Source organism: Mustelus asterias, chromosome 8, assembly GCF_964213995.1.
Source record: "Mustelus asterias chromosome 8, sMusAst1.hap1.1, whole genome shotgun sequence".
NCBI classification, from domain to species: domain Eukaryota; kingdom Metazoa; phylum Chordata; class Chondrichthyes; order Carcharhiniformes; family Triakidae; genus Mustelus; species Mustelus asterias.
Window position 1 is genome coordinate 21,747,904 of NC_135808.1, and position 27,576 is coordinate 21,775,479.

General features: G+C 46.0%; 2 protein-coding genes across 4 annotated transcripts in view; one reads left to right on the forward strand and one right to left on the reverse strand.

Annotated features, from left to right (window-relative positions):
• On the reverse strand, positions 1–25,652 carry LOC144496940 (class I histocompatibility antigen, F10 alpha chain-like). Of its 3 annotated transcripts, none has more exons than XM_078217565.1 (8): positions 25,497–25,652; positions 24,315–24,575; positions 23,804–24,076; positions 23,320–23,583; positions 20,859–20,963; positions 20,369–20,401; positions 20,117–20,164; positions 1–444 (listed from the first exon to the last, which is right to left on the reverse strand). In XM_078217565.1, the coding sequence occupies exons 1-7, from the start codon at positions 25,558–25,560 to the stop codon at positions 20,118–20,120; spliced, it is 1,047 nt and encodes a 348-aa protein (XP_078073691.1). In that variant the 5' UTR covers positions 25,561–25,652; the 3' UTR covers positions 1–444; position 20,117. The 3 variants fall into 3 exon arrangements, with proteins under 3 accessions (XP_078073691.1, XP_078073689.1, XP_078073690.1); XM_078217563.1 differs by lacking the exon at positions 1–444 and adding an exon at positions 17,910–18,537; XM_078217564.1 differs by lacking the exon at positions 1–444 and adding an exon at positions 18,547–19,270.
• The window catches only part of LOC144497682 (uncharacterized), a 273,548-nt gene that overhangs the window by 128,940 nt on the left and 117,032 nt on the right, over positions 1–27,576 (forward strand). The window lies entirely within an intron of this gene.

Below are 27,576 nucleotides of genomic sequence, written 5' to 3' on the forward strand. Positions count from 1 at the left end.
AGACTTATAATTCCAGGTTTTAATTGAATTCAAATTTCAGTCTGAGGTCACAAACAAAGAACAAAGAAAATTACAGCACAGGAACAGGCCCTTCGGCCCTCCAAGCCTGCACCGACCAAGTCTGATGGCAGCAGGGAAGAAAGTGTTTTCGAGTCGGTTGGTACGTGCCCTCAGACTTTTGCATCTTTTTCCCGACGGAAGAAGGTGGAAGAGAGAATGTCCGGGCTGCGTGGAGTCCTTCATTATGCTGGCTGCTTTTCCGAGGCAGCAGGAAGTGTAGACAGTGTCAATGGGTGGGAGACTGGTTTGAGTGTTGGATCGGCTTCGTTCACGACCCTTTGTAGTTTCTTCTGTAGGCAATGGATGTGATGTAGTGAAGTTGAGCAAGTGGGCAAACACGTGGCAGTTGTAGTTTAACGTTGATTGGTGTGAAGTTGTCCACTGCTGCAGGAAAAACAGAATGGTGAAGGATTATTGAAATGGTGATATATTGGGAAATGTAGATGTGCAAAATGGACCTGTACCTCCTTGGACATCAGTCATTGAAAGCAAGCGTGCAGGTACAGCAAGCAGTGAGGAAGGCAAATGCTATTGTGGCCTTCACTGCAAAAGGATTTCAGTACAGGAGCAAAGAAGCCTTACTGCAGCTGTACAGCACCTTGGTGAGGTCACATCTGGAGGATTCTGTGTTGTTTTGGTCTTCTTATCTAAGAAAATGTATACTTTCCATAGGGAGAGTGCAGTGAAGGTTCACCAGACTGATTCCTGGGATGGCGGAATAGTGGTCTGAGGAGAGATTGGGTCGACTGGGCCTGTATTCACTGAAGTTTAAAAGAATGAGGGGGACCTCACTGAAATATATAAAATCTTGACAGGGCTCCACATAATGGATGCAGGGATGATGTTTCCTCTGGCTGAGGTTGGGGGGAAGAGGTCTAGAACAAGGGGTCACCATCTCAACATCGGCGACTGGCCATTTAGGACTGAGATGGGGAGAAACTTGTTCGATTCAGGTCGGGGCTTGATCGGGTAGATACTGAAAGATTCTGTTGGTCAGGAATAATATATGAAGGCACAGCCTCAGGATGAGGGGTCAATCATTTAAAATGAGGAGAAATTTCTTCACTCAAAGGCTTGTGAATCTTTGGGATTCTGTACCCCAGAGAATTGTGGATGTTTCATCACTGAATATATTGAAGATAGAAAGATTTGTGATGTCTCAGGAAATTGAGGTTTACAGAGAGTAGGCCTGAAAGTGGAGATGAAGCAGAAAATCAGCTATGATTGTGTTGAATGATAGGCGGAATGGTCTATTCCTGCCGTTATCTCTCATGTATTTTACTGACTGAGGGTTAATGTCTAACCCCGGCACTCCCTTCTCACACCTCATCACCTGCTGAAATCGCTGCGCCCAGAAGGACCAGCACTATCAGTACCTCTGTGAGACTCTCCCTCTCAGCGTGTGAGCTGTGTCCTGTACTGATACTGTCCCTCTCAGTGTCTGAGCTGTGTCCTGTACTGATAATGTTCTTCTCAGTGTGTGAGCTGTGTCCTGTACTGATACTGTCCCTCTCAGTGTGTGAGCTGTGTCCTGTACTGATACTGCCCCTCTCAGTGTGTGAGCTGTGTCCTGTACTGATACTGTCCCTCTCAGTGTGTGAGCTTTGCCCTACACTGATATTAAACCTTGTACCATTGAAGCAATCACGATAACAATAGGTCTCAGTTTGCCGAGCCTTGTTTGAGAAATTTACTGTGTTTGTAAAGCAAAGAATCGATTTGAAAAAGTTAATCAGTCATGAGGCAGAGTTCAAGTGAAAGGTAAAATGGTGCACAAAGAAACAGTATTTAGAGATTCGATGCTTGGATCAGAGTAGGGAAATTGGAACGTTTGGGAGAAAATCGACAGGAAGAAACAAATAGTGAGAGATCACGGAGATGTGAGACCAAAGATTAGATTATTGAATCAGGATGAAGAAATGGATCTCGCTGCTTTTCAGAAATGGGCTGTTCATGTCTGGTTGGTGGAATATCAGAAGCAGGTTAGAAAAAAGAAATTAAAGAAACTCTATGGGATGCAGCCGGTGAACAAAACTCAGGCTTAGGCTGATAAGTGGAAGATTACATTCACACCCACAAGTACCAAGCTGATAAGTGGAAGTTGAAAATACTGTGTGAACAACCGGATTGTTTATGTTCAGAGATATCCTGATTTGTAAACAAACAACTGTTCTTTTTACTTTATGAATTGTAAAGGGGAAAATACAAGGGGGGCACACTTTAAAATGGCAATACAAGAAAGCACACCTTAAAATGGCTGCCTGGCACATAAAGGGTTAACTGGGAAAGCCGAAAGAGCAGACACAGGCTCCCGCTGTTCAGAAAAACCTAACAGACAAGCCACTTCCAAAGTACAGACAGTGACTCATAGCAAACAAACACCTCAGGAAGCCAAGCCAAGGTTCAAAAAATCTTTTTAAGATAAGGAAACCCCAAAACAAAGAGCTTAGATTAACGTTAAAGGAACGGGGGAAATATGAATGCGAGGGAACCGATTAGCACCTGAACGAGACGAAACTAGCCATTGATAGATACAGACATAAGGAGATGTACCCATTCATAAAATGCTAAATGTCTATACCTGTTTGTACTTTTGTAAACATGAGGAAATGTACCCATTCATAAAATGTTAAATACTTGTACTCACTTAAACAATGTGATAATGTTCGAATCACCGGTATACCCATTGTGTAAAGGGTATAAAAATGAACCGCTCCCAACATACTATTGAGAGAAGGTTTGCTACAGACCATGTGCCTTGTCTCCACGGAGCTCCGTTTAATAAATCGTATTTTCTGAATCTCGAAGTCTGACTACGAGTGGATTTTTCCCACAACATGAATATTCCTCCATTCTGTGCACAGATCTAAAGGATGTGAAGCAACCTGTGTCCATGTGGGTGACACGGTGGCACAGTGCTTAGTGCTGCTGCCTCACAGTACCAGGGACCCGGGTTCAATTCCAGCCTTGGCTAACTGTCAGTTTGGAGTTTGGATAAGATGCTCTTTCGGAGAGTCAGCGTGGAGGTGATGGGCTAAATGGCCTCTTTATGCACTGTAGGAATTCTGTGGATTCTATGGGATGCAGCAGGTGAATAAAACTCAGGCTTAGGCTGATAAGTGGAAGATTACATTCACACCCACAAGTGCCAGGCAATGGCCATCTCTAACATTCGTGAGCTAACTATCTCACCTTGACATTTGGAGTTACAGAATTGTTCTGGTGTTGACAGAGGCTATTTAGTCCATTGTCTTATAATTTTCAATTTGAAGAAGTTTGTAAAAGTTTTGGAATTGAAACACACTCTGTTGGAAACTCCGCCCTCTGTTGTTTCAATGTAACAATCTTCAATATTTCCTTTTCTGTTATTTGTGAAACGCGGTTTTCCCTTAATTTGAAGAACAGACATTAGTGAAGAGAGAAGATGTGGTGGAATTTATTTTATCGCCTTTTAAAAGGCACGTGCTACGTTTTTAATGTTGAAAAGATCCAGAGTGAAACTTGAAGTGCTGTGAGAAAGAATTGTGTGTACAGATGTGAGTGTGTAAACGTCCTGTTAGTGAATGAGGAAAGGCTGTGTGAATGCTCTGTGTTGCTGTTCCTTCAGACCGGCTCCAACTCTGATGTGTTTTCCTGAAAATGGTTAGGTCTAAAGGGGGAGAACAGTTTAAAAGTTTTGAAACTGGAAGGTTGTTGCCGGCTACAATGAAACTCTGTTGAAACGGGTGAAACATGTGGATTTCTAATCCAGATACAAATTCACATCTGCCAGAGTGGAGTCATTCTTTTAGCTTTGACGGTGTAATTTCGAATTGAGGAGCTGAATTTAAGGTGATTGTTGATGGATTATTCTTGTGTTTAAAATCTTCATAAAAACAACCCTGGGGAGCAATTGGGACTTTATCTTCTGATCCATTTTGCTCCAAGGTTTTTATTCGGAAATATCCAGTTTGAAATGGTGAATCCACAAGACTTGAAGAAATATCTTTGTTCCGCTGAAACCGCCATGACTCTGAGAACATTGTAACCCAGTCACTTGCTGAAATCGCAGTGACAGTGAATTCCTTCACCAAACGTATTCTAATTTAGAATTAACCCATTCAGCTCCGAGCAGAATAAACCTTTTGCGTTGGTTTTATGAAAACACACACCTGCACAGGAGACAATTGTGTCCAGTACTGCAAAGTGTAACAATATTCCCAACAGCTATAAGTATTTGGAAACTTATCTGCAGATACCAATTTGATACAAAGGATCCGACATTTCAAAGATGTTTATTATTTCCCGAGACTGGATCCACCACAGTTCGCGTACCGCCGCAACAGGTCCACAGTAGACCCCATCTCCCTGGCCCTGCACTCAATCCTGGAACACCTAGATAACAAATACACCTATATAAGACTCCTATTTATTGACAATAGCTCAGCATTCAACACCATTATTCCTACGAAACTCATCTCCAAACTCCATGGTCTGGGCCTCAGTTCCTACGACTTGATCCTGAACTTCCGAACCCAGAGACCACAATCAGTAAGGATAGGCAACAACACCTCCTCCACAATCAACCTCAAAACCGGTGTCCCACAAGGCTGTGTCCTTGGCCCCCTTCCCCTCGAACTCGATTTTCAAGTTTGCTGACGATACCACCGTAGTGGGTCAGATCTCAAACAATGATGAGACAGCGGTCAGGAATGAGATGGAGAATCTGGTGAACTGGTGCAGCAACAATAATCTCTCCCTCAATGTCAACAAAATGAAGGAGATTGTCATCAACTTCAGGAAGCGTAAAGGAGAACATGCCCCTGTCTACATCAACGGGGACAAAGCAGAAAGGGTCGAGAGCTTCAGGTTTTTAGGTATCCAGGTCACCAACAACCTGTCTTGATCCCCCCCATGCCAATAATATCGTGTAGAAAGCCCACCATCATCTCTGCTTTCTCAGAAGTCTAAGGAAATTTGGCATGTCAGCTATAACTCTCAGCAACTTTTATAGATGCACCATAGAAAGCATTCTTTCTGGCTGTACCACAGCTCGGTATGGTTCCTGCTCTGCCCAAGACAGCAGGAGTGAATGCAGCCCAATCCATCACGCAAACCAGCCTCCCATGCATTGACTCTGTCTACACTTACTGCTGCCTTGACAAAGCAGCCAGCATAATTAAGGACCCCACGCACCCCGGACATTCTCTCTTCCACCTTCATCTATCGGGAAAAAGATACAAAAGTCTGAGGTCATGCACCAACCAACAGAAGAACAGCTTCTTTCCTGCTGCCATCAGGCTTTTGAATGGACCTACCTTGCACTAAGTTGATCTTTCTCGACACCCGAATTATGACTGTAACACTACATTCTGCACTCGTTTCCTTCGCTACGAATAGTATGCTTTGTCTGTATAGCCCGCAAGAAACAATACTTTGCATTGTATGTAAATACATGTGACAATAATAAATCAAATCAAATCAGAGTGCTTGGGAATGTGAGACCTGACATAAACACACTAACCAATGACTCGCAGACATTAAGCAAACATAAAGAAAGGGCAGAAGAAATTGGAATTCATGAATTTAATACATATGAATTAAAACTTTAAATGCTAAAGGAGAAATTCCCTGGGAATTAAAATACACTTTAGCTCCTTTCTCTGAATGTTAAGAAATAAACTATACATCGGGCTATCAGGATTTGAGATGATTTGGAGAATATCAGTGTAATTTAATCGTCTGCTTAAGTAATGAGATGTCACCTAAGATATGGGGGGAAGGGGGAAATCAGGATGTTGATGATCAGCCACAATCAAAATGAAAGGCAGAGCAGGCGCAAAGGGCCGAATGGCCGACTCCTGCTTTTAGTTTCGAGAAGGAGCAAACATGTTAGTGTCAAAAATCAAATCCAATGTCAAGAAAAGAAAATATGACATTGGACTGTCAATATTCTCCAACGCTCATGGATGAGATTGGATGGGAACCAATGGGATGTTTGTCTGCAGAAAGTGATTGAGAATGAGATGTAGTGTTAGGAAACATATACACTTTCTCTACTTTCTCAGAAGACTAAGGAAATTTGGCATGTCAGCTATGGACTCTCGCCAACTTTTACAGGTGCACCATAGAAAGCATTCTTTCTGGCTGTATCGCAGCTTGGTATGGCTCCTGCTCTGCCCAAGACTGCAAATAGCTACACAAGGTCATCAATATAGCCCAATCCATCACGCAAACCAGCCTCCCATCCATTGACTCTGTCTGCACTTCCTGCTGCCTTGGCAAAGCAGCCAGCATAATTAAAGACTGCACGCACCCCGGACATTCATTCTTCGACCTTCTTCCATCGAGAAAAAGATACAAAAGTCTGAGGTCAACTAAGAACATAAGAACATAAGAAATAGGAGCAGGAGTAGGCCATCTAGCCCCTCGAGCCTGCCCCCCTATTCAATAAGATCACGGCTGATCTGAAGTGGATCAGTTCCACTTACCCGCCTGATCCCTACAACCCCTAATTCCCGAACCGATCAGGAATCCATCTATCCGTGATTTAAATATATTCAACAAGGTAGCCTCCACCACTTCAGTGGGCAGAGAATTCCAGAGATTCACCACCCTCTGAGAGAAGAAGTTCCTCCTCAACTCTGTCCTAAACTGACCCCCCTTTATTTTGAGGCTGTGCCCTCTAGTTCTCGTTTCCTTTCTAAGTGGAAAGAATCTCTCCATCTCTACCCTGTCCAGCCCCTTCATTATCTTATAGGTCTCTATAAGATCCCCCCTCAGCCTTCTAAATTCCAATGAATACAAACCCAATCTGCTCAGGCTCTCCTCATAATCAACACCCCTCATCTCTGGTATCAACCTGGTGAACCTTCTCTGCACTCCCTCCAAGGCCAATATATCCTTCCGCAAATAAGGGGACCAATACTGCCCACAGTATTCCAGCTGCGGCCTCACCAATGCCCTGTACAGATGCAGCAAGACATCTCTGCTTTTATATTCTATCCCCCTTGCGATATAGGCCAACATCCCATTTGCCTTCTTGATCACCTGTTGCACCTGCAGACTGAGTTTTTGCTTCTCATGCACAAGGACCCCCAGGTCCCTCTGCACAGCAGCATGTTGTAATTTCTTTCCATTTAGATAATAATCCAATTTGCTATTATTTCTTCCAAAGTGAATAACCTCGCATTTGTTAACGTTATACTCCATCTGCCAGATCCTCGCCCACTCACTCAGCCTGTCCAAATCTCTCTGCAGACCTTCTACGCCCTCCACACGATTCACTTTTCACTTATCTTTGTGTCGTCTGCAAACTTTGTTACCCTACACTCAGTCCCCTCCTCCAGATCGTCTATATAAATGGTAAATAGTTGAGGCCCCAGTACCGATCCCTGCAGCACGCCACTAGTTACCATCTGCCAACCAGAAAAGCACCCATTTATTCCAACTCTCTGCTTCCTGTCGGATAGCCAATCCCCAATCCACGCTAACACCCTACCCCCAACTCCGTGTGACCCAATCTTCTTCAGCAACCTTTTGTGAGGCACCTTATCAAACGCCTTTTGGAAATCCAAAAACACCGCATCCACCGGTTCCCCTCCGTCAACCGCACTAGTCACATCTTCATAAAAATCCAACAAGTTCGTCAAGCACGACTTTTCCCTCATGAATCCATGCTGCGTCTGCTTAATCGAACTATTCTTATCCAGATGGCCTGCTATTTCTTCTTTCATGATGGATTCCAGCATTTTCCCAACTACAGACGTTAAGCTAACCGGCCTGTAGTTACCCACCTTTTGTCTATTTCCTTTTTTAAACAGCGGCGTAACATTAGCCGTTTTCCAATCCGCCAACACTACCCCGGAATCCAACGAATTTTGTTAAATAACCACTAACGCATCCGCTATTACCTCTGACATTTCTTTCAGTACCCTGGGATGCATTCCATCCCAGGGGACTGGGAACTACCAACCGACTCAAGAACAGCTTCTTCCCTACTGCCATCAGACTTTTGAATGGACCTACTTTGCATTAAGTTGATCTTTCTCTACACCCTAGCTGTGACTACACTACATTCTGCACTCTGTCGTTTCCTTCCCTATGAACAGTATGCTCTGTCTGTAAAGCGCGGAAGAAACAGTACTTTTCACTGTATGTTAATACATGTGACAATAATAAATCAAATCAAATCACTGAGCACACACCACCAAATTAAGATAAATTGTCATGGGTGTAACCTGGAATTGGTGTATATTTTCGAGAAAGGAAAATATAGATTAGACTGGGGCTAATTTGCTAATTCACTCTCGGTAATGTTTGTGCCCTTGTCTCTGATTTTTGAAAATGAAATGATAGTTGACAGGTTGGTCATTACCAAAGGCTTTGGGACCAAGCAGTGGGGTGGAGGCAAAGAATCCACAACAAGCACCCCACCTCCTCCACCACCACCTCCACCTCCCCCCCGAGAAATGATGTCGGGAAACAAATGCAACTGTGATTGAATGTGTGTCATTCTGTTACGTCTTAAAATGTTCCCCACCACAGCGGTGTTACCTGTGGCGTTATTTTTGTACTCAAGACTTTACAGAGGCAGGAAGTGAAAACAAAATCTCATTTATTGTAGAAATTAGAGCAATGTCAAAAATTGCAGAAACAGATTCTGGTTTGAAAAACACAAATCAAACATCCTCACACCATCAAAATATCTCTGAGACACAGATTCCCCGACCCCCAACAATTCATTCCTCCCAATCCCAGCCTGTGGGTTCAGCACAACAGCTCCTTCCCATTTTCCCCGCACCAGTGTAAACCCCGGGGATTGTCCCAGGGAGCGAACCCCCTCATTCCTAACCCACCCATCTCACAGTGAAAGCAATGAGTGAATCGGTAGTGAGTGAAATGAATTCCGAAACGCGACACAGGGTAAACAGGGCAGATCATATATAGAGTCATCGAGTCATAGAGGTTTACAGCATGGAAACAGGCCCTTCGGCCCAACTTGTCCATGCCACCCTTTTCTTTTCAACCCCTAAGCTAATCCCAATTGCCCGCATTTGGCCCATATCCCTCTATACCCATCTTACCCATGTAACTATCCAAATGCTTTTTAAAAGATAAAATTGTACCCGCCTCTACTACTACCTGTGGCAGCTTGTTCCAGACACTCACCACCCTCTGTGTGAAAAAATTGCCCCTCTGGACACTTTTGTATCTCTCCCCTCTCACCTTAAACCTATGCCCTCTAGTTTTAGACTCCCCTACCTTTGGGAAAAGATATTAACTATCGACCTTGTCTATGCCCCTCGTTATTTTAGAGACCTCTATGAGGTCACCACTCCTACGCTCCAGAGAGAAAAGTCCCAGTCTATTCAGCCTCTCCTTATAACTCAATCCATCAAGTCCCGGTAGCATCCGAGTAAATCTTTTCTGCACTCTCTCTAGTTTAATAATATCCTTTCTATAATAGGGTGACCAGAATTACACACAGTATTCCAAGTGTGGCCTTACCAATGTCTTGTACAACTTCATCAAGACGTCCCAACTCCTGTATTCAATGTTCTGATCGATGAAACCAAGCATGCCGAATGCATTCTTCACCACACTATCCAACTGTGACTCCACTTTCAAGGAGCTATGAACATGTACTCCTGGGTCTCTTTGTTCTGTAACTCTCCCCAACGCCCTACCATTAACTGAGTAAGTCCTGCCCTGGTTCAATCTACCAAAATGCATCGCCTCACATTTGTCTAAATTAAACTCCATCTGCCATTCGTCAGCCCACTGGCCCAATTGATCAAGATCCCGTTGCAATTGGAGATAACTTTCTTCACTGTCCACTATGCCACCAATCTTGATGTCATCTGCAAACTTACTAACCATGCCCCCGAAATTCTCATCCAAATCATGAATATAAATGACAAATAACAGTGGGCCCAACACTGATGCCTGAGGCACACCGCTGGTCACAGGCCTCCCGTTTAAAAAACAACTCTCTACAACCATCCTCTGGCTTCTGTCAAGAGGCTTCATCAGGTCTCGGGGATTTATCTACCTTGATGCGCTTTAAGACTTCCAGCAACTCCTTCTCTGTAATATGTACACTCCTCAAGACATTTGTATGCCCTGTTTGAGAGCAGATATCCACTCCATCTGATGAAGGGCAGTGCTCAGAAAGCTAATGGTATTTGGCTACCAAATAAACCTGTTGGACTTTAACCTGGTGTTGTTCAAACTCTTACTGTGTTTACCCCAGTCCAACGCCGGCATCTCCACATTCTGTCAAGAAGCCAAGTTTGTATCCATTTAGATACCTCACCCTGGATCCCGTGAGATTTAACTTTATGCAACAACCTACCATGCGGTACTTTGTCAAAGGCCTTGCTAAAGTCCCTGTAGACAACATCAACTGCACTCCACTCATTTACCTTTTTGGTTACCCCGTTAAAAAACTCAATTAAATTTGTGAGACGTGATTTTCCACTCACAAAGCCATGCTGACTGTCCCTAATCAGTCCTTGCTTCTCTAAGTGCCTGTAGATCCTGTCGCTCAAAATACCTTCCAACAATTGACCCACCACAGATGTGAGGCTCACTGGCCTGTAGTTCCCAGGCTTTTCCCTGCAACCCTTTTTAAACAAAGGCACAACATTTGCCACTCTCCAATCTTCAGGCACCTCACCCGTGACAATCAATGATTCAAATATCTCGGCTCGGGGACCCACAATTTCCTCCCGAGCCTTCCACAACGTCCTGGGATATACTTCATCAGGTCCCGGGGATTTATCTACCTTGATGCGCTTTGAGACTTCCAGCATCTCCTTCTCTGTAATATGTACACTCCTCAAGACATCACTATTTATTTCCCCAAGTTCCCGACCATCCATGCTTTTCTCAACAGTAAATACAGATGAGAAATATTCATATTCACACATCTCTTGTGGATCTGCACATAGATGCCCTTGTTGATCCTTAAGAGGCCCTACTATCTCCCTTGTTACTCTTTTGCCCTTTATGGCATGAGGTGCTCTGATGGCCCAGAGCACCTCATGATGCCCAGTCTGGAGTTGCTCTCTCTTTACTGCCCCTCTAACACTGCAGCAATCCCCAAGAACCGCCCCTCAGGCAGAGCAGCTCTCCCTCAGCACTGACCTTCTGACAGTGTAGCATTCCTACATTACTGACCCTGGCACAGTGCAGCATTCCTACATTACTGACCCTCACACAGTGCAACATTCCTACATTACTGACCCTCACACAGTGCAGCATTCCTACATTACTGACCCTCACACAGTGCAACATTCCTACATTACTGACCCTCACACAGTGCAACATTCCTACATTACTGACCCTCACACAGTGCAACATTCCTACATTACTGACCCTCACACAGTGCAACATTCCTACATTACTGACCCTCACACAGTGCAACATTCCTACATTACTGACCCTCACACAGTGCAACATTCCTACATTACTGACCCTCACACAGTGCAACATTCCTACATTACTGACCCTCACACAGTGCAACATTCCTACATTACTGACCCTCACACAGTGCAACATTCCTACATTACTGACCCTGGCACAGTGCAACATTCCTACATTACTGACCCTCACACAGTGCAGCATTCCTACATTACTGACCCTCACACAGTGCAACATTCCTACATTACTGACACTCACACAGTGCAACATTCCTACATTACTGACCCTCACACAGTGCAGCATTCCTACATTCCTGACCCTCACACAGTGCAACATTCCTACATTACTAACCCTCACACAGTGCAACATTCCTACATTACTGACACTCACACAGTGCAACATTCCTACATTACTGACCCTCACACAGTGCAACATTCCTACATTACTGACCCTCACACAGTGCAGCATTCCTACATTACTGACCCTCACACAGTGCAACATTCCTACATTACTAACCCTCACACAGTGCAACATTCCTACATTACTGACACTCACACAGTGCAACATTCCTACATTACTGACCCTCACACAGTGCAACATTCCTACATTACTGACCCTCACACAGTGCAACATTCCTACATTACTGACCCTCACACAGTGCAACATTCCTACATTACTGACCCTGGCACAGTGCAACATTCCTACATTACTGACCCTCACACAGTGCAACATTCCTACATTACTGACCCTCACACAGTGCAACATTCCTACATTACTGACCCTCACACAGTGCAACATTCCTACATTACTGACCCTCACACAGTGCAACATTCCTACATTACTGACCCTCACACAGTGCAACATTCCTACATTACTGACCCTCACACAGTGCAACATTCCTACATTACTGACCCTCACACAGTGCAACATTCCTACATTACTGACCCTCACACAGTGCAACATTCCTACATTACTGACCCTCACACAGTGCAACATTCCTACATTACTGACCCTGGCACAGTGCAGCATTCCTACATTACTGACCCTCACACAGTGCAGCATTCCTACATTACTGACCCTCACACAGTGCAGCATTCCTACATTACTGACCCTCACACAGTGCAGCATTCCTACATTACTGACCCCCACACAGTGCAGCATTCCTACATTACTGACCCTCACACAGTGCAGCATTCCTACATTACTGACCCCCACACAGTGCAACATTCCTACATTACTGAACCCCACACAGTGCAGCATTCCTACATTACTGACCCTCACACAGTGCAACATTCCTACATTACTGACCCTGGCACAGTGCAGCATTCCTACATTACTGAACCCCACACAGTGCAGCATTCCTACATTACTGACCCTCACACAGTGCAACATTCCTACATTACTGACCCCCAAACAGTGCAACATTCCTACATTACTGACCCTCACACAGTGCAACATTCCTACATTACTGACCCTCACACAGTGCAACATTCCTACATTACTGACCCTCACACAGTGCAACATTGCTACATTACTGACCCTCACACAGTGCAACATTCCTACATTACTGACCCTCACACAGTGCAACATTCCTACATTACTGACCCTCACACAGTGCAGCATTCCTCCATTACTGACCTTGGCACAGTGCAACATTCCTACATTACTGACCCTCACACAGTGCAACATTCCTACATTACTGACCCTCACACAGTGCAACATTGCTACATTACTGACCCTCACACAGTGCAACATTCCTACATTACTGACCCTCACACAGTGCAGCATTCCTCCATTACTGACCCTCACACAGTGCAACATTCCTACATTACTGACCCTCACACAGTGCAACATTCCTACATTACTGACCCTCACACAGTGCAACATTGCTACATTACTGACCCTCACACAGTGCAACATTCCTACATTACTGACCCTGGCACAGTGCAACATTCCTACATTACTGACCCTCACACAGTGCAACATTGCTACATTACTGACCCTCACACAGTGCAACATTCCTACATTACTGACCCTCACACAGTGCAACATTCCTACATTACTGACCCTGGCACAGTGCAACATTCCTACATTACTGACCCTGGCACAGTGCAACATTCCTACATTACTGACCCTCACACAGTGCAACATTCCTACATTACTGACCCTCACACAGTGCAACATTCCTACATTACTGACCCTCACACAGTGCAGCATTTCTACATTACTGACACTCACACAGTGCAGCATTCCTACATTACTGACCCTCACACAGTGCAACATTCCTACATTACTGACCCTCACACAGTGCAACATTCCTACATTACTGACCCTCACACACTGCAACATTCCTACATTACTGACCCTCACACAGTGCAACATTCCTACATTACTGACCCTCACACAGTGCAACATTCCTACATTACTGACCCTCACACAGTGCAACATTCCTACATTACTGACCCTCACACAGTGCAACATTCCTACATTACTGACCCTCACACAGTGCAACATTGCTACATTACTGACCCTCACACAGTGCAACATTCCTACATTACTGACCCTCACACAGTGCAACATTCCTACATTACTGACCCTCACACAGTGCAACATTCCTACATTACTGACCCTCACACAGTGCAACATTCCTACATTACTGACCCTCACACAGTGCAACATTCCTACATTACTGACCCTCACACAGTGCAACATTCCTACATTACTGACCCTGGCACAGTGCAGCATTCCTACATTACTGACCCTCACACAGTGCAACATTGCTACATTACTGACCCTCACACAGTGCAACATTCCTACATTACTGACCCTGGCACAGTGCAACATTCCTACATTACTGACCCTGGCACAGTGCAACATTCCTACATTACTGACCCTCACACAGTGCAACATTCCTACATTACTGACCCTCACACAGTGCAACATTCCTACATTACTGACCCTCACACAGTGCAGCATTTCTACATTACTGACACTCACACAGTGCAGCATTCCTACATTACTGACCCTCACACAGTGCAACATTCCTACATTACTGACCCTCACACAGTGCAGCATTTCTACATTACTGACCCTCACACAGTGCAACATTCCTACATTACTGACACTCACACAGTGCAGCATTCCTACATTACTGACCCTCACACAGTGCAACATTCCTACATTACTGACACTCACACAGTGCAGCATTCCTACATTACTGACCCTCACACAGTGCAACATTCCTACATTACTGACCCTGGCACATTGCAACATTCCTACATTACTGACCCTGGCACGGTGCAACATTCCTACATTACTGACCCTCACACAGTGCAACATTCCTACATTACTGACCCTCACACAGTGCAACATTCCTACATTACTGACACTCACACAGTGCAACATTCCTACATTACTGACCCTCACACAGTGCAACATTCCTACATTACTGACCCTGGCACAGTGCAACATTCCTACATTACTGACCCTCACACAGTGCAACATTCCTACATTACTGACCCTCACACAGTGCAACATTCCTACATTCCTGACCCTGGCACAGTGCAACATTCCTACATTACTGACCCTCACACAGTGCAACATTCCTACATTACTGACCCTCACACAGTGCAACATTCCTACATTACTGACCCTCACACAGTGCAGCATTCCTACATTACTGACCCTCACACAGTGCAACATTCCTACATTACTGACCCTCACACAGTGCAACATTCCTACATTACTGACCCTGGCACAGTGCAACATTCCTACATTACTGACCCTCACACAGTGCAACATTCCTACATTACTGACCCTCACACAGTGCAACATTCCTACATTACTGACCCTGGCACAGTGCAACATTCCTACATTACTGACCCTCACACAGTGCAACATTCCTACATTACTGACCCTCACACAGTGCAACATTCCTACATTACTGACCCTCACACAGTGCAACATTCCTACATTACTGACCCTGGCACAGTGCAACATTCCTACATTACTGACCCTGGCACAGTGCAACATTCCTACATTACTGACCCTCACACAGTGCAACATTCCTACATTACTGACCCTCACACAGTGCAACATTCCTACATTACTGACCCTCACACAGTGCAACATTCCTACATTACTGACCCTCACACAGTGCAACATTCCTACATTACTGACCCTCACACAGTGCAACATTCCTACATGACTGACCCTCACACAGTGCAACATTCCTACATTACTGACCCTCACACAGTGCAGCATTTCTACATTACTGACCCTCACACAGTGCAGCATTTCTACATTACTGACCCTCACACAGTGCAACATTCCTACATTACTGACCCTGGCACAGTGCAACATTCCTACATTACTGACCCTCACACAGTGCAACATTCCTACATTACTGACCCTCACACAGTGCAACATTCCTACATTACTGACCCTCACACAGTGCAACATTCCTACATTACTGACCCTCACACAGTGCAACATTGCTACATTACTGACCCTCACACAGTGCAACATTCCTACATTACTGACCCTGGCACAGTGCAACATTCCTACATTACTGACCCTCACACAGTGCAACATTCCTACATTACTGACCCTCACACAGTGCAACATTCCTACATTACTGACCCCCACACAGTGCAACATTCCTACATTACTGACCCTCACACAGTGCAACATTCCTACATTACTGACCCTCACACAGTGCAACATTCCTACATTACTGACCCTCACACAGTGCAACATTGCTACATTACTGACCCTCACACAGTGCAACATTCCTACATTACTGACCCTGGCACAGTGCAACATTCCTACATTACTGACCCTCACACAGTGCAACATTCCTACATTACTGACCCTCACACAGTGCAACATTCCTACATTACTGACCCTCACACAGTGCAACATTCCTACATTACTGACCCTCACACAGTGCAACATTCCTACATTACTGACCCTGGCACAGTGCAACATTCCTACATTACTGACCCTCACACAGTGCAACATTGCTACATTACTGACCCTCACACAGTGCAACATTCCTACATTACTGACCCTCATACAGTGCAGCATTCCTACATTACTGACCCTCACACAGTGCAACATTCCTACATTACTGACCCTCACACAGTGCAACATTCCTACATTACCGACCCTCACACAGTGCAGCATTCCAACGTGACTGACCCTGGCACGGTGCAGCATCCCGAGTACTGACCCCGTTCAGAACTCCCTAAATAATAACCCTCGGACAGTTCAGTCCTGCCCCTCGGAAAGTTCAGCGCTCCCTCAGTACTTTCCCTCTGACAGTGTGGCACTGCCGCAGTGCTGACCTTCGGTCAATGCGACACTCCCACAGTACTGACCCTCAACATGCAGCACTCCCTTAGCACTGATGCTCTGACAGTTGGACACTCCCTCAATACTTTCAGGTGAACCCCCGGTTCAAAAAGGGAGAGGTAAAAATCCGGAAACTATCGGCCAGTTCTCTGTGGGGGGAAGTTGTTGGAATTAATCATTGCGGAGGAGATGACTGAACATTTGGAAAAACAAAGCTCAATCCACCATTGTCAGCATGGTTTTATGAAGGGAAAGTCATGCTGGACAAACTTGCTTGAGTTCTTTGAGAACATAACCAGTAAAGTGGATAATGGGGAAACTGTGGGTGTGGCGTATCGAGACTTCCAGAAGGTGTTTGCCGAGGTGCCGCATAAAGACTGATCCAGAAGGTGAGATTGCAGAGGATTGGGGGTAGAGTATGGGATTGGATTGAGGATTGGCTGAGTGACAGAAAACACAGAGTCGGGATAAATATTATATATTTCTACTTTGTCTGCCAAAATGGATAGCCTCACACTCATCCACATTAAACTCCATCTGCCAAATTATGACCTATTCCCCGAGCCAATCTGTATCCATCTGTAAAATCTTTATATCCTCTTCACTGCCTGCATTCCCACCTATTTGAGTATCATTCACAAATTTTGCTATGTTACATTCTGTTCCTCTGGCTGGCGAAAGTAACGAGTGGGGTGCCACAGGGATCAGTCCTCAGACCTCAACTGTTTACAATCCATACAAATGATCTGCAAGCAGGAACAGAGTGTAACATAGCAAAATTTGTGAATGATACTCAAATAGGTGGGAAAGCAGGCAGTGAAGAGGATATAAAGATTTTACAGATGGATACAGATTGGCTCGGGGAATAGGTCATAATTTGGTAGATGGAGTTTAATGTGGATGAGTGTGAGGCTATCCATTTTGGCAGACAAAGTAGAAAGGCAAATTATTATCGAAAAGGAAAGCAGATTCAAAATGCCTCTAGGCAGAGGGATCTGGGTGTCTTTGTTCATGAATCCACTCTCTCCCAGAACCTCCCTCCCATGCCAGTTGGAGAAGTCAAAACTAAGACACAGCTGCTTTCTTTACCAGAGAGTTTATTGAGTTTACAGTCAACACAACTGTACCCGACCAGTGTCCCAGCTATCCCCATTTATAATGTAGAAATACCCATCACCAATTTATAATGGAATTGTAATCAAACCTTAAAAATGTGATTGCCATTCCATCTGAACCATGTGATTATTATTAAACTTTAATATGATCGCGATTAAACATTAACCATTTGACTGTCATTGAATATTAACAATGTGATTGTGATTAAATATTAACCATCTGATTGTCATTAAACATGGGATTGTAATTAACCATTAACAATCTAATTATCATTAAGCACAAGCATTGCAATTGTGATGTTAATGTTTGAAATGTCAATGTGATTAACAAGACACTGACACCAGGGGTGGTGCTGGGGATCAGATCACTCACTCCACCTCTCAGTGAAAGCAGTGAGTATGATTCCGAGCGGCTGTGCAGGTTAAAAATCCAGCCCCAGTAAAGAAACCATGGACATTTACAGTTTAATTTACACAGTCTCATATGTAGATCCGCCATCAGTCACTGATTGTCACCTCGAGAAAATTAAAGCTTCCCTGAGTGTCTCATCCGTTCCTCCCACTGATTTCTCTGGATTACTGATCAGGACACTGGAGATCACTGGGGGAAGAGAAAAAAATCCATAGTTACAGGAAGAGGAAAACCCAGAAGACACAGAACACCCCCAACAAAACCCATCACAACCCTGACACCTAAAACTGGAGAAAGCTGGAAGAGTTCAGGAAGTGAAGGGGTGAAATTAAAATAGAAATTGGGAAACCAAAGAGAGAGTGTGGAAAATACTTGGAAGTAAAATTGAAGAACATGCAATGATGTTTTATCACAAGGAGCAAGAGGGGAACAAAGGAAAGAGTCGGGTCTATCGGAGACCAAAATGCTAACCTTTGTAAGGAAGCAGAGGATGGGGAAAGGTTCTGAATGAATAATTCACATCTGTTTTCAGAAATCAGGGAGCTGATGATAATACAATGATGTAGTTCAGGAAGAGCAGTGTGAATGACAGCATGGGATAAACATTGCAAGAGAGGAACCATTATTGGGTTTGACGTTTTTGAAAGTGGACAAATCACCAGGTTGTGAACAGACAGGGACACAATGGGCTGAATGGCCTCGCTCTCAATCAGAAGTTTACTTTCATTCAACCTTACACCCAAATAACAGCAAAACCCATCAGTCCCATTCAACAGAGAAACCAATACCTTCACAAACCTTTGAGGTTCCAGAGGCCTGGAAAATAGCCAATGTTGTTCCTTTGTTTAAGAAAGGAAGCAGGGATAATCCATGAAGTTATAGATCCGTGAGCCTGGCTTTTTCCAGCATGCAAGTGTCAATTCTAAGGGGGCACAAGTTCAAGTCAAGAGAGGGAAAGTTTAAGGGAAATGTGCAGGGTAGGTTTTTCACGCAGTGTGTGCTGGGTGCCTGGAACGCACTGCCAGAGGAGTGGTGGAAGCAGGCACATTAGCAACATTTAAGAGGCATCTGGGTGGGTACATGAATACGGAGGGAATAGAGGGATACGGACCGAATAAGGCCATAAACTTTTTCTTAGTTCAATTAGGGCACTATGATCAGCACGGGCTTGGAGGGCCGAAGGGCCTGTTCCTGTGCTGTATATTATTTTGGAAAACCCATCAGACCCCCAAAATCCAGCTAAACCCGTCAGACCCCCAAACACCAGCACAACACATCAGAGCCCCAAACACCAGAAAAACTCATTAGAACCCCAAGACCAGCTAAATCCATCAGATCCCCCAAACACCAGCTAAACTCCTGAGGTCTACTCCACACCCCAAACATTCAGCAAATGATCAGACTCATCACAAAACACGACTGATGTTAAATCCTGTGGGAATGACAGACCCCAGTGGCCAACTTCAGGGAAAACTCTGGGAATTCTGACTTCCTTAAGGAAATTGAGCAGCTTAGCGGAGGCTGTCCAGGGTGAGATGTTTCCGGGTGTCTCTATACCTCAACAGCCACAATGTCTCCACCCTCAGACTGTCTCCAGAAGGCCAGTCTCAAAGCTCAGTGTTGAATTGGATGAGCTGCTCTTTAGTGACGATACAGCGAGAGACAGACACTGAGCTCACATCCCACCCACCAGATTGTACAGCTAAATCCAGCAGGAATATCCCAGTTAGAAGGATCAGCTCCCAATATTTATCAACACAGTTCATACCTCAGGAATGCGTGGAGGAGCTGGATGAAGAATCCCCACCGTCAGAACCTGTTGAAGGAAGGAGAGGCATTAAAAAAATGTTCATTTCCACAGAGACAGAGATTGTGGATGTGATAAAGAGAGAACGAGAGAGACAAAGAGAGACACAGAGACACAGAGAAAGAAAGAGGTTCTCACACACATACTGACAGTGACACATAGAAATACACTCACACACACACACACACACACGATGTTTGATGATCAGCTTACTCTTTGCAGGATTGTAGTCGCTCTTCCCTCTCCCTGTAAAACAAGGAATGTTCAGTGAGTGACGAGACTGAGAGAAAATCAGAGACAGAGGCTGGAACTCTCGCTCGCACTGAGCCCCGACAACACAATTCTGAACCCTCACTCCCACCACAACCCGAGACCCTCACTCCCACCCTGACCCTGGACCCTCACTCCCACCCTGACCCTGGACCCTCACTCCCACCCTGACCCTGGACCTTTACTCTGACCTGAGACCTCACAGATACCCTGAACTCCATCCACAATCTGAGACCCTTCCCACAATTCACAGACACTCCCCCTTTATCTTGAGCCCCTTATCCTCCCTATCCCAACTCTGAGGCTCTTCCACCCACTCTGTGCCCCCCCCCACACCAACCTGAGACCCACAGCCTGAGCCACCCCCACCCTGGAATTCTCTCCCACAATCCCTCCCCCAGTGAGGAGCTGCTCTTTTCCCTCCAATTCCTACCTTTCTTGTTGTAGATGACGACAGCCACAATGATGAGAGCGATGAGCACGAGGACCCCGACCACAATCCCGACAGTAACAGCAACCTGGGAGCGAGACTTTGGTTCTGTTAGAGAGAGAATCAGAGAGACTGAGTGAATCAGGGAGAGGGAAAAGTGAGAATCAGAGAGAGAGAATCAGAGAAACTGAGTGAATCAGGGAGAGGGATAAGTGAGAATCAGAGAGAGAGAATGTGAGAGAGTGCGAGAGAATGAGAGAGAGAGAGAGTTAGCATCTAAGAGTGAGTGAGGGAGTGAATGACAGATAGAGAAAGTTCAAAGAGTGAGTATGAGAGAGTGAATCAGAGAGAAAGAAAGAGAAATGAGAGAGTGAATCAGAGAGAGAGAGAATCAGGAAACACAGGATATATGACACAGAAACCGGCCATTTGGCCCATCCAGTTGATACTGGTGTTAATGTTCTACTTGAGCCCCCTCCCATCTTTTTTTCTCGTCTAATTCGACCATTTTAACTCTATTCCCTTCTCCCTCATTTGCTTGTCGATCCTCCCCTTAAACTACACTGTTCAGTTCAGCCACTCCCTGTGGCAGCGAGCTCCACATTCTCATCACTCTTTGGGTGAAGTTTCTCATGAATTCCCCATTGGGTTTCTTGTATTGATGGCCACCAGATCATAGATCATAGAAACCCTACAGTACAGAAAGAGGCCATTCGGCCCATCGAGTCTGCACCGACCACAATTCCACCCAGGCCCTACCCCTATATCTCTACATATTTTACCCGCTAATCCCTCGAATCTACGCATCCCAGGACACTAAGGGGCAATTTTTTTTCTCGCATGGCCAATCAACGTAACCCGCACATCTTTGGACTGTGGGAGGAAACCGGAGCCCCCGGAGGAAACCCACGCAGACACGAGGAGAATGTGCAAACTCCACACAGACAGTGACCCAAGCCGGGAATCGAACCCAGGTCCCTGGAGCTGTGAAACAGCAGTGCTAACCACTGTGCTACAGATATGCTCTTCCCACAAGAGGAACACTCTCGATGTGTCCGCTCTACAAAAAAGCTTTCATAATTTTAAAGTCCTCGATTAGATCAACCCTCAGCCTTCTGTTTTCCTGAGAGCAGAGACCCAGCCGGTCAATCCTTTCCTGAGATGTCCACCCACTCATTTCTGGAATCATCTCTGTAAATCTTCTCTATGAACAAAGTGGAAAAACATTTTCCACTTTCTGAAACCCTGAAACACCCTTTCCTCACACTCTCTGCTTTCTGTCCCAAAGTCAGTGAGTGATCCATTCTGTCACTCATCCCCTAACTCCACATGCTTTCACCTTGTCAATCAGTCCATCACGAACACCCTTTTCTATTACATTTGAAAAATTATATGATATTATATCTATTACATTACCATTGTCTATTCCCTCTGTTCCATCCTTAAAGAATCCACTAAGTGGAGTAAAACAAGATTTTCCATTTCAAAATCCATGCTGAATATTCATTGTTATAGTATTTGATTCTAGATTTTCAGGAATTATCTCCAATAGAAGGAATTCCATTATTTTTCTGAATATTGATCTTAATCTGACTGACATAAACTTCCAGGATGCACTGGGTCCTGTCCTACTTAATATTTGATATATTATTGTCACATGTATTGGTACACAGTGAAAAGCATTGTTTCTTGGATACACCAGGCTCTCTCCATCCTCTGATATTCCACGGTGCCCTACCTCCTGTAATATCCCAGGATACACCAGGCCCTGTTAGACTGTAATATCCCAGGATACACAAACACCATTCATACTTTAACATCCCAGGATACTCTGGGCTCTGTCATACTGTAATCCCAGGATACACTGCTACCCGTGCGACAATAATATCCCAAAATGCACTGGGTCTTGTCGTACAATAATATCCCTGGACACACTGGGCTCTGTCATACTCTGATATCCCAAGTAAATCAGGCCCTTGTGCACAGTAACATCCGAGGATACACTTGGCCTTGTCCCTACTGTAATATTCCAGGATACACTGGGCCCTGACCAACTAAAGGATCTCATGATACACAGCGCCCTGTCCCACTGTAATATCCAAAACCGCAATGGGTCCTGTACTCCCAGTTATTTCCCAGGATGCACCGGGCCCGGTCATGCTGTGATATCCCAAGGTACACTGGGCCTTATCCGTCCTGTAATATCCCATAAGACACTGGATCCTGTTGCACTGTAATACACCAGGATACAGTGGGGGATGTTCCATATCAAATCCATGGACACACAATTATTTCCCACCAATGGTGGTGCCAAGATATATAACACATTGAAGGTTAATATTTATTTTCCTCTCTCTGTATCCTGGGCCTCAGGCTGTCCTGGGCTGACAGCTCAGCACTGACCCTCACTCCTGTGATCCTGGTCTGAGGCTGGGTCCTCTCTAACAGTGAGAAACAGTCTTACCGTAAATCACCACCAGCGTCTCCTTCATCCCGCTGTGTTCCACCCGACAGGAATACTCGGCCTGGTCCTCCGGATTAAACTCTACCCATTTCCGGATCTGGTAGGTGCTGTCGTGATTGGGTAAGATCCCACTGGACAGAGTCTCATCAATCACCACTCCGTCTCTCCACAGATTCACCTCGATGGCCTGAGGGTAAAACCCGGTGACGACACAGGACAGCCGGTTAGAATCACCCAGACTGGTAAAGGACACGACGGGGGCAACTGAGAGAGAAAGAAAGAGGAGTCAGTCCAGGAACCTTGAGATAGAGAGTCCCGGCATCACCCCCTTCACCGACTCTCACTCCCCCCTCACTCACTGACTCTCACTCCCCCCTCACTCACCGACACTCACTCCCCCCTCACTCACCAACTCTCACTCCCCCCTCACTCACCGACTCTCACTCCCCCCTCACTCACCGACTCTCACTCCCCCCTCACTCACCGACTCTCAATTCTCTCTGTCCATACTCCAGGTATTTTCTCAGCCACTCGATACACTCCACCTCCAGGTAATGTTTCCATCGCTGAATGATGACAGTGTCCCTGTCCCAACTGTTTTTGATGGTCTCCCCCCATGTGACCGACGTCACCCACACCATGTGCTCCTTGTCGAAGCTGAGAAAATCATGTCCATCCCATCCCCTCTGGTTGAATCCACTCGTGGTCCCATCATCCCTCAGGTCACAGCCAGTCATCAGCTGGTAGACATGGATCCCTGTGGATCAGAAACACAAACAGCCAATCAGACACAGTCCCAATGGGCGATCCCACCTGCACAGCCAATCAGAGGCCGCCTCCCTGGAAACAATCCCTCCACACATTCACAGCCAATCACATTTCCTGTCACATCTCCAATCGCAGCCAATCAGCCTCTGGCTCTCGGTTCCGGATCCACTCTGGGTTTCTCCTCATTCCCACCTGGATCCCCGGGTGCTGGGAGAGTGAGCACTCACCTACTGTCTGGTTGGTGCGGGACATGAGCAGTGGAATATCAGCTTTAAAATGCATCTCCTGCTCCTCTGTGAGGATCTTCTTCCGCTCCCAGGCTGCCGGACCCTCGCTCTCCACCATCCACTGCTCCCGGGGGATCAGCTCCCTCCGATCGCTGTCGTACAAAACAAACTGGACACCGTCCACATAACCGACAGCCACAAACTCCGGGAAATCCGGGGTCGAAGTCATTCCCGTGAAGAAATACCGGAGAGAGTGAGAGCCTGAAATAGAGAGAGAGAGAATTCAGGATAGACACCCTAAAAACACCAACACACACACACACACACACACAGAGATCAGGGCATGAACCCCAAAACACTGATTCCAAACCGAGAGCAAGACCTCCACCCAGCCTGGCATTGCCCCTCTCACACCCCATCACTCACTGACCCAGGGTTAATGCCCCAGTACCCAGCCTGGCATTGCCCCTCTCACACCCCATCACTCACTGACCCAGGGTTAATGCCCCAGTACCCAGCCTGGCATTGCCCCTCTCACACCCCATCACTCACTGACCCAGGGTTAATGGCCCAGTACCCAGCCTGGCATTGCCCCTCTCACACCCCATCACTCACTGACCCAGGGTTAATGCCCCAGTACCCAGCCTGGCATTGCCCCTCTCACACCCCATCACTCACTGACCCAGGGTTAATGCCCCAGTACCCAGCCTGGCATTGCCCCTCTCACACCCCATCACTCACTGACCCAGGGTTAATGCCCCAGTACCCAGCCTGGCATTGCCCCTCTCACACCCCATCACTCACTGACCCAGGGTTAATGCCCCAGTACCCAGCCTGGCATTGCCCCTCTCACACCCCATCACTCACTGACCCAGGGTTAATGCCCCAGTACCCAGCCTGGCATTGCCCCTCTCACACCCCATCACTCACTGACCCAGGGTTAATGCCCCAGTACCCAGCCTGGCATTGCCCCTCTCACACCCCATCACTCACTGACCCAGGGTTAATGCCCCAGTACCCAGCCTGGCATTGCCCCTCTCACACCCCATCACTCACTGACCCAGGGTTAATGCCCCAGTACCCAGCCTGGCATTGCCCCTCTCACACCCCATCACTCACTGACCCAGGGTTAATGCCCCAGTACCCAGCCTGGCATTGCCCCTCTCACACCCCATCACTCACCTGCCGACACCTCTCCACACAGAAGGATCAGCTCTATCAGTCCAATTATTGCTGCTTTCCTCATGTTGGGGGAAACATTTGGAGGAAACTCTTTTTCAAAGAAAGGCCATTTTCTCAACTCACTCCTTCTGTCTTTTCCTGTTCACGCTGAGCCTCAATCTGATTGGACACAAAATCGGACTGAACCAATCAGAATAAAGAGATTCAGTGAGTCATCAGTCTCCGGCAGAATAGACACAGTAAGAAGTTTAACAACACCAGGTTAAAGTCCAACAGGTTGATTTGGTAGCAAAAGCCACACAAGCTTTCGAGGCTCTAAGCCCCTTCTTCAGGTGAGTGGGAATTCTGTTCACAAACAGAACTTATAAAGACACAGACTCAATTTACATGAATAATGGTTGGAATGCGAATACTTACAACTAATCCAGTCTTTAAGAAACAAAACAATGGGAGTGGAGAGAGCATCAAGACAGGCTAAAAAGATGTGTATTGTCTCCAGACAAGACAGCCAGTGAAACTCTGCAGGTCCACGCAACTGTGGGAGTTACAAATAGTGTGACATAAACCCAATATCCCGGTTGAGGCCGTCCGCGTGTGTGCGGAACTTGGCTATCAGTTTCTGCTCAGCGACTCTGCGCTGTCGTGTGTCGCGAAGGCCGCCTTGGAGAACGCTTACCCGAATATCAGAGGCCAAATGCCCGTGACCGCTGAAGTGCTCCCCAACAGGAAGAGAACAGTCTTGCCTGGTGATTGTCGAGCGGTGTTCATTCATCCGTTGTCGCAGCGTCTGCATAGTTTCCCCAATGTACCATGCCTCGGGACATCCTTTCTTGCAGCGTAACAGGTAGACAACGTTGGCCGAGTTGCAAGAGTATGTACCGTGTACCTGGTGGATGGTGTTCTCACGTGAGATGATGGCATCTGTGTCGATGATCCGGCACGTCTTGCAGAGGTTGCTGTGGCAGGGTTGTGTGGTGTCTTGGTCACTGTTCTCCTGAAGGCTGGGTAGTTTGCTGCGGACAATGGTCTGTTTGAGGTTGTGCGGTTGTTTGAAGGCAAGAAGTGGGGGTGTGGGGATGGCCTTGGCGAGATTTTCGTCTTCATCAATGACATGTTGAAGGCTCCGGAGGAGATGCCGTAGCTTCTCCGCTCCGGGGAAGTACTGGACAACGAAGGGTACTCTGTCCACTGTGTCCCGTGTTTGTCTTCTGAGGAGGTCGGTGCGGTTTTTCGCTGTGCCACTCACCTGAAGAAGGGGCTTAGAGCCTCGAAAGCTTGTGTGGCTTTTGCTACCAAATAAACCTGTTGGACTTTAACCTGGTGTTGTTAAACCTCTTACTGTGTTTACCCCAGTCCAACGCCGGCATCTCCACATCAAGAATAGACACAAACAGGTTGAGAAACGGCCTCAACATGGGAATTGTCTAAATAGATAAATAGGGCTGGTGACATCATCAGTTGCCGGGTAGAATCAGCTGAAAGGAGTTTGATACAGTGACAGAGGGAAGGACATTCAGAACAGGAGCAGGTCTGATCTAACTATTCACTCACAGTCATAGAGATATACAGCACAGAAACAGGCCATTCGACCCAACTCGTACATGCCCACCAGGCTTTCTTTACTGAACCAGTCGCATTTGCCTGCATTTGGCCCATACTCCTCTAAACCTTTCACATCTATGTACCTGTCCAAATTGATTTTAAATGTTGTAATTGTACCCACGTTAGCCACCTCTTCTGGCCTCTCATGCCATATACACACCACCACCACCTGTGTGAAAACATTGCCCCTTTTAGTCCCTTTTTATACTTCTTCTCATCTTTAACCTATAGCCTTTAGTTTTAGACTCGTCTACCCTGGGGAAAAGACCTTGTCTCTTTACCTTATCTATGTTCCTCATGATTTTATAAACCTCTATAAGGTCATCACATTCTCCTACGCTTCAGGGAAAGAAACCTTCTTCAACGTCCACTGCACCACAAATTTTGGTGCTGTTGTCGGTAAAAAAAACCTCTGACACTATTAGTGGATCAAAATGCAGGTTTATTTTCACAATTGTGGGAGAGGTCCAATTCCTAA

Bases quoted from the DNA above. Each gene is read 5' to 3' on its own strand.
- LOC144496940 (XM_078217565.1), bottom strand. From the start codon at position 25,560: ATGAGGAAAGCAGCAATAATTGGACTGATAGAGCTGATCCTTCTGTGT. The intron at 24,576-25,496 runs GTGAGTGATGGG...TCTCTATTTCAG, and splicing joins GTGTGGAGAGGTGTCGGCAG to GCTCTCACTCTCTCCGGTAT. The intron at 24,077-24,314 runs GTGAGTGCTCAC...TCTGATCCACAG, and splicing joins CCGCACCAACCAGACAGTAG to GGATCCATGTCTACCAGCTG.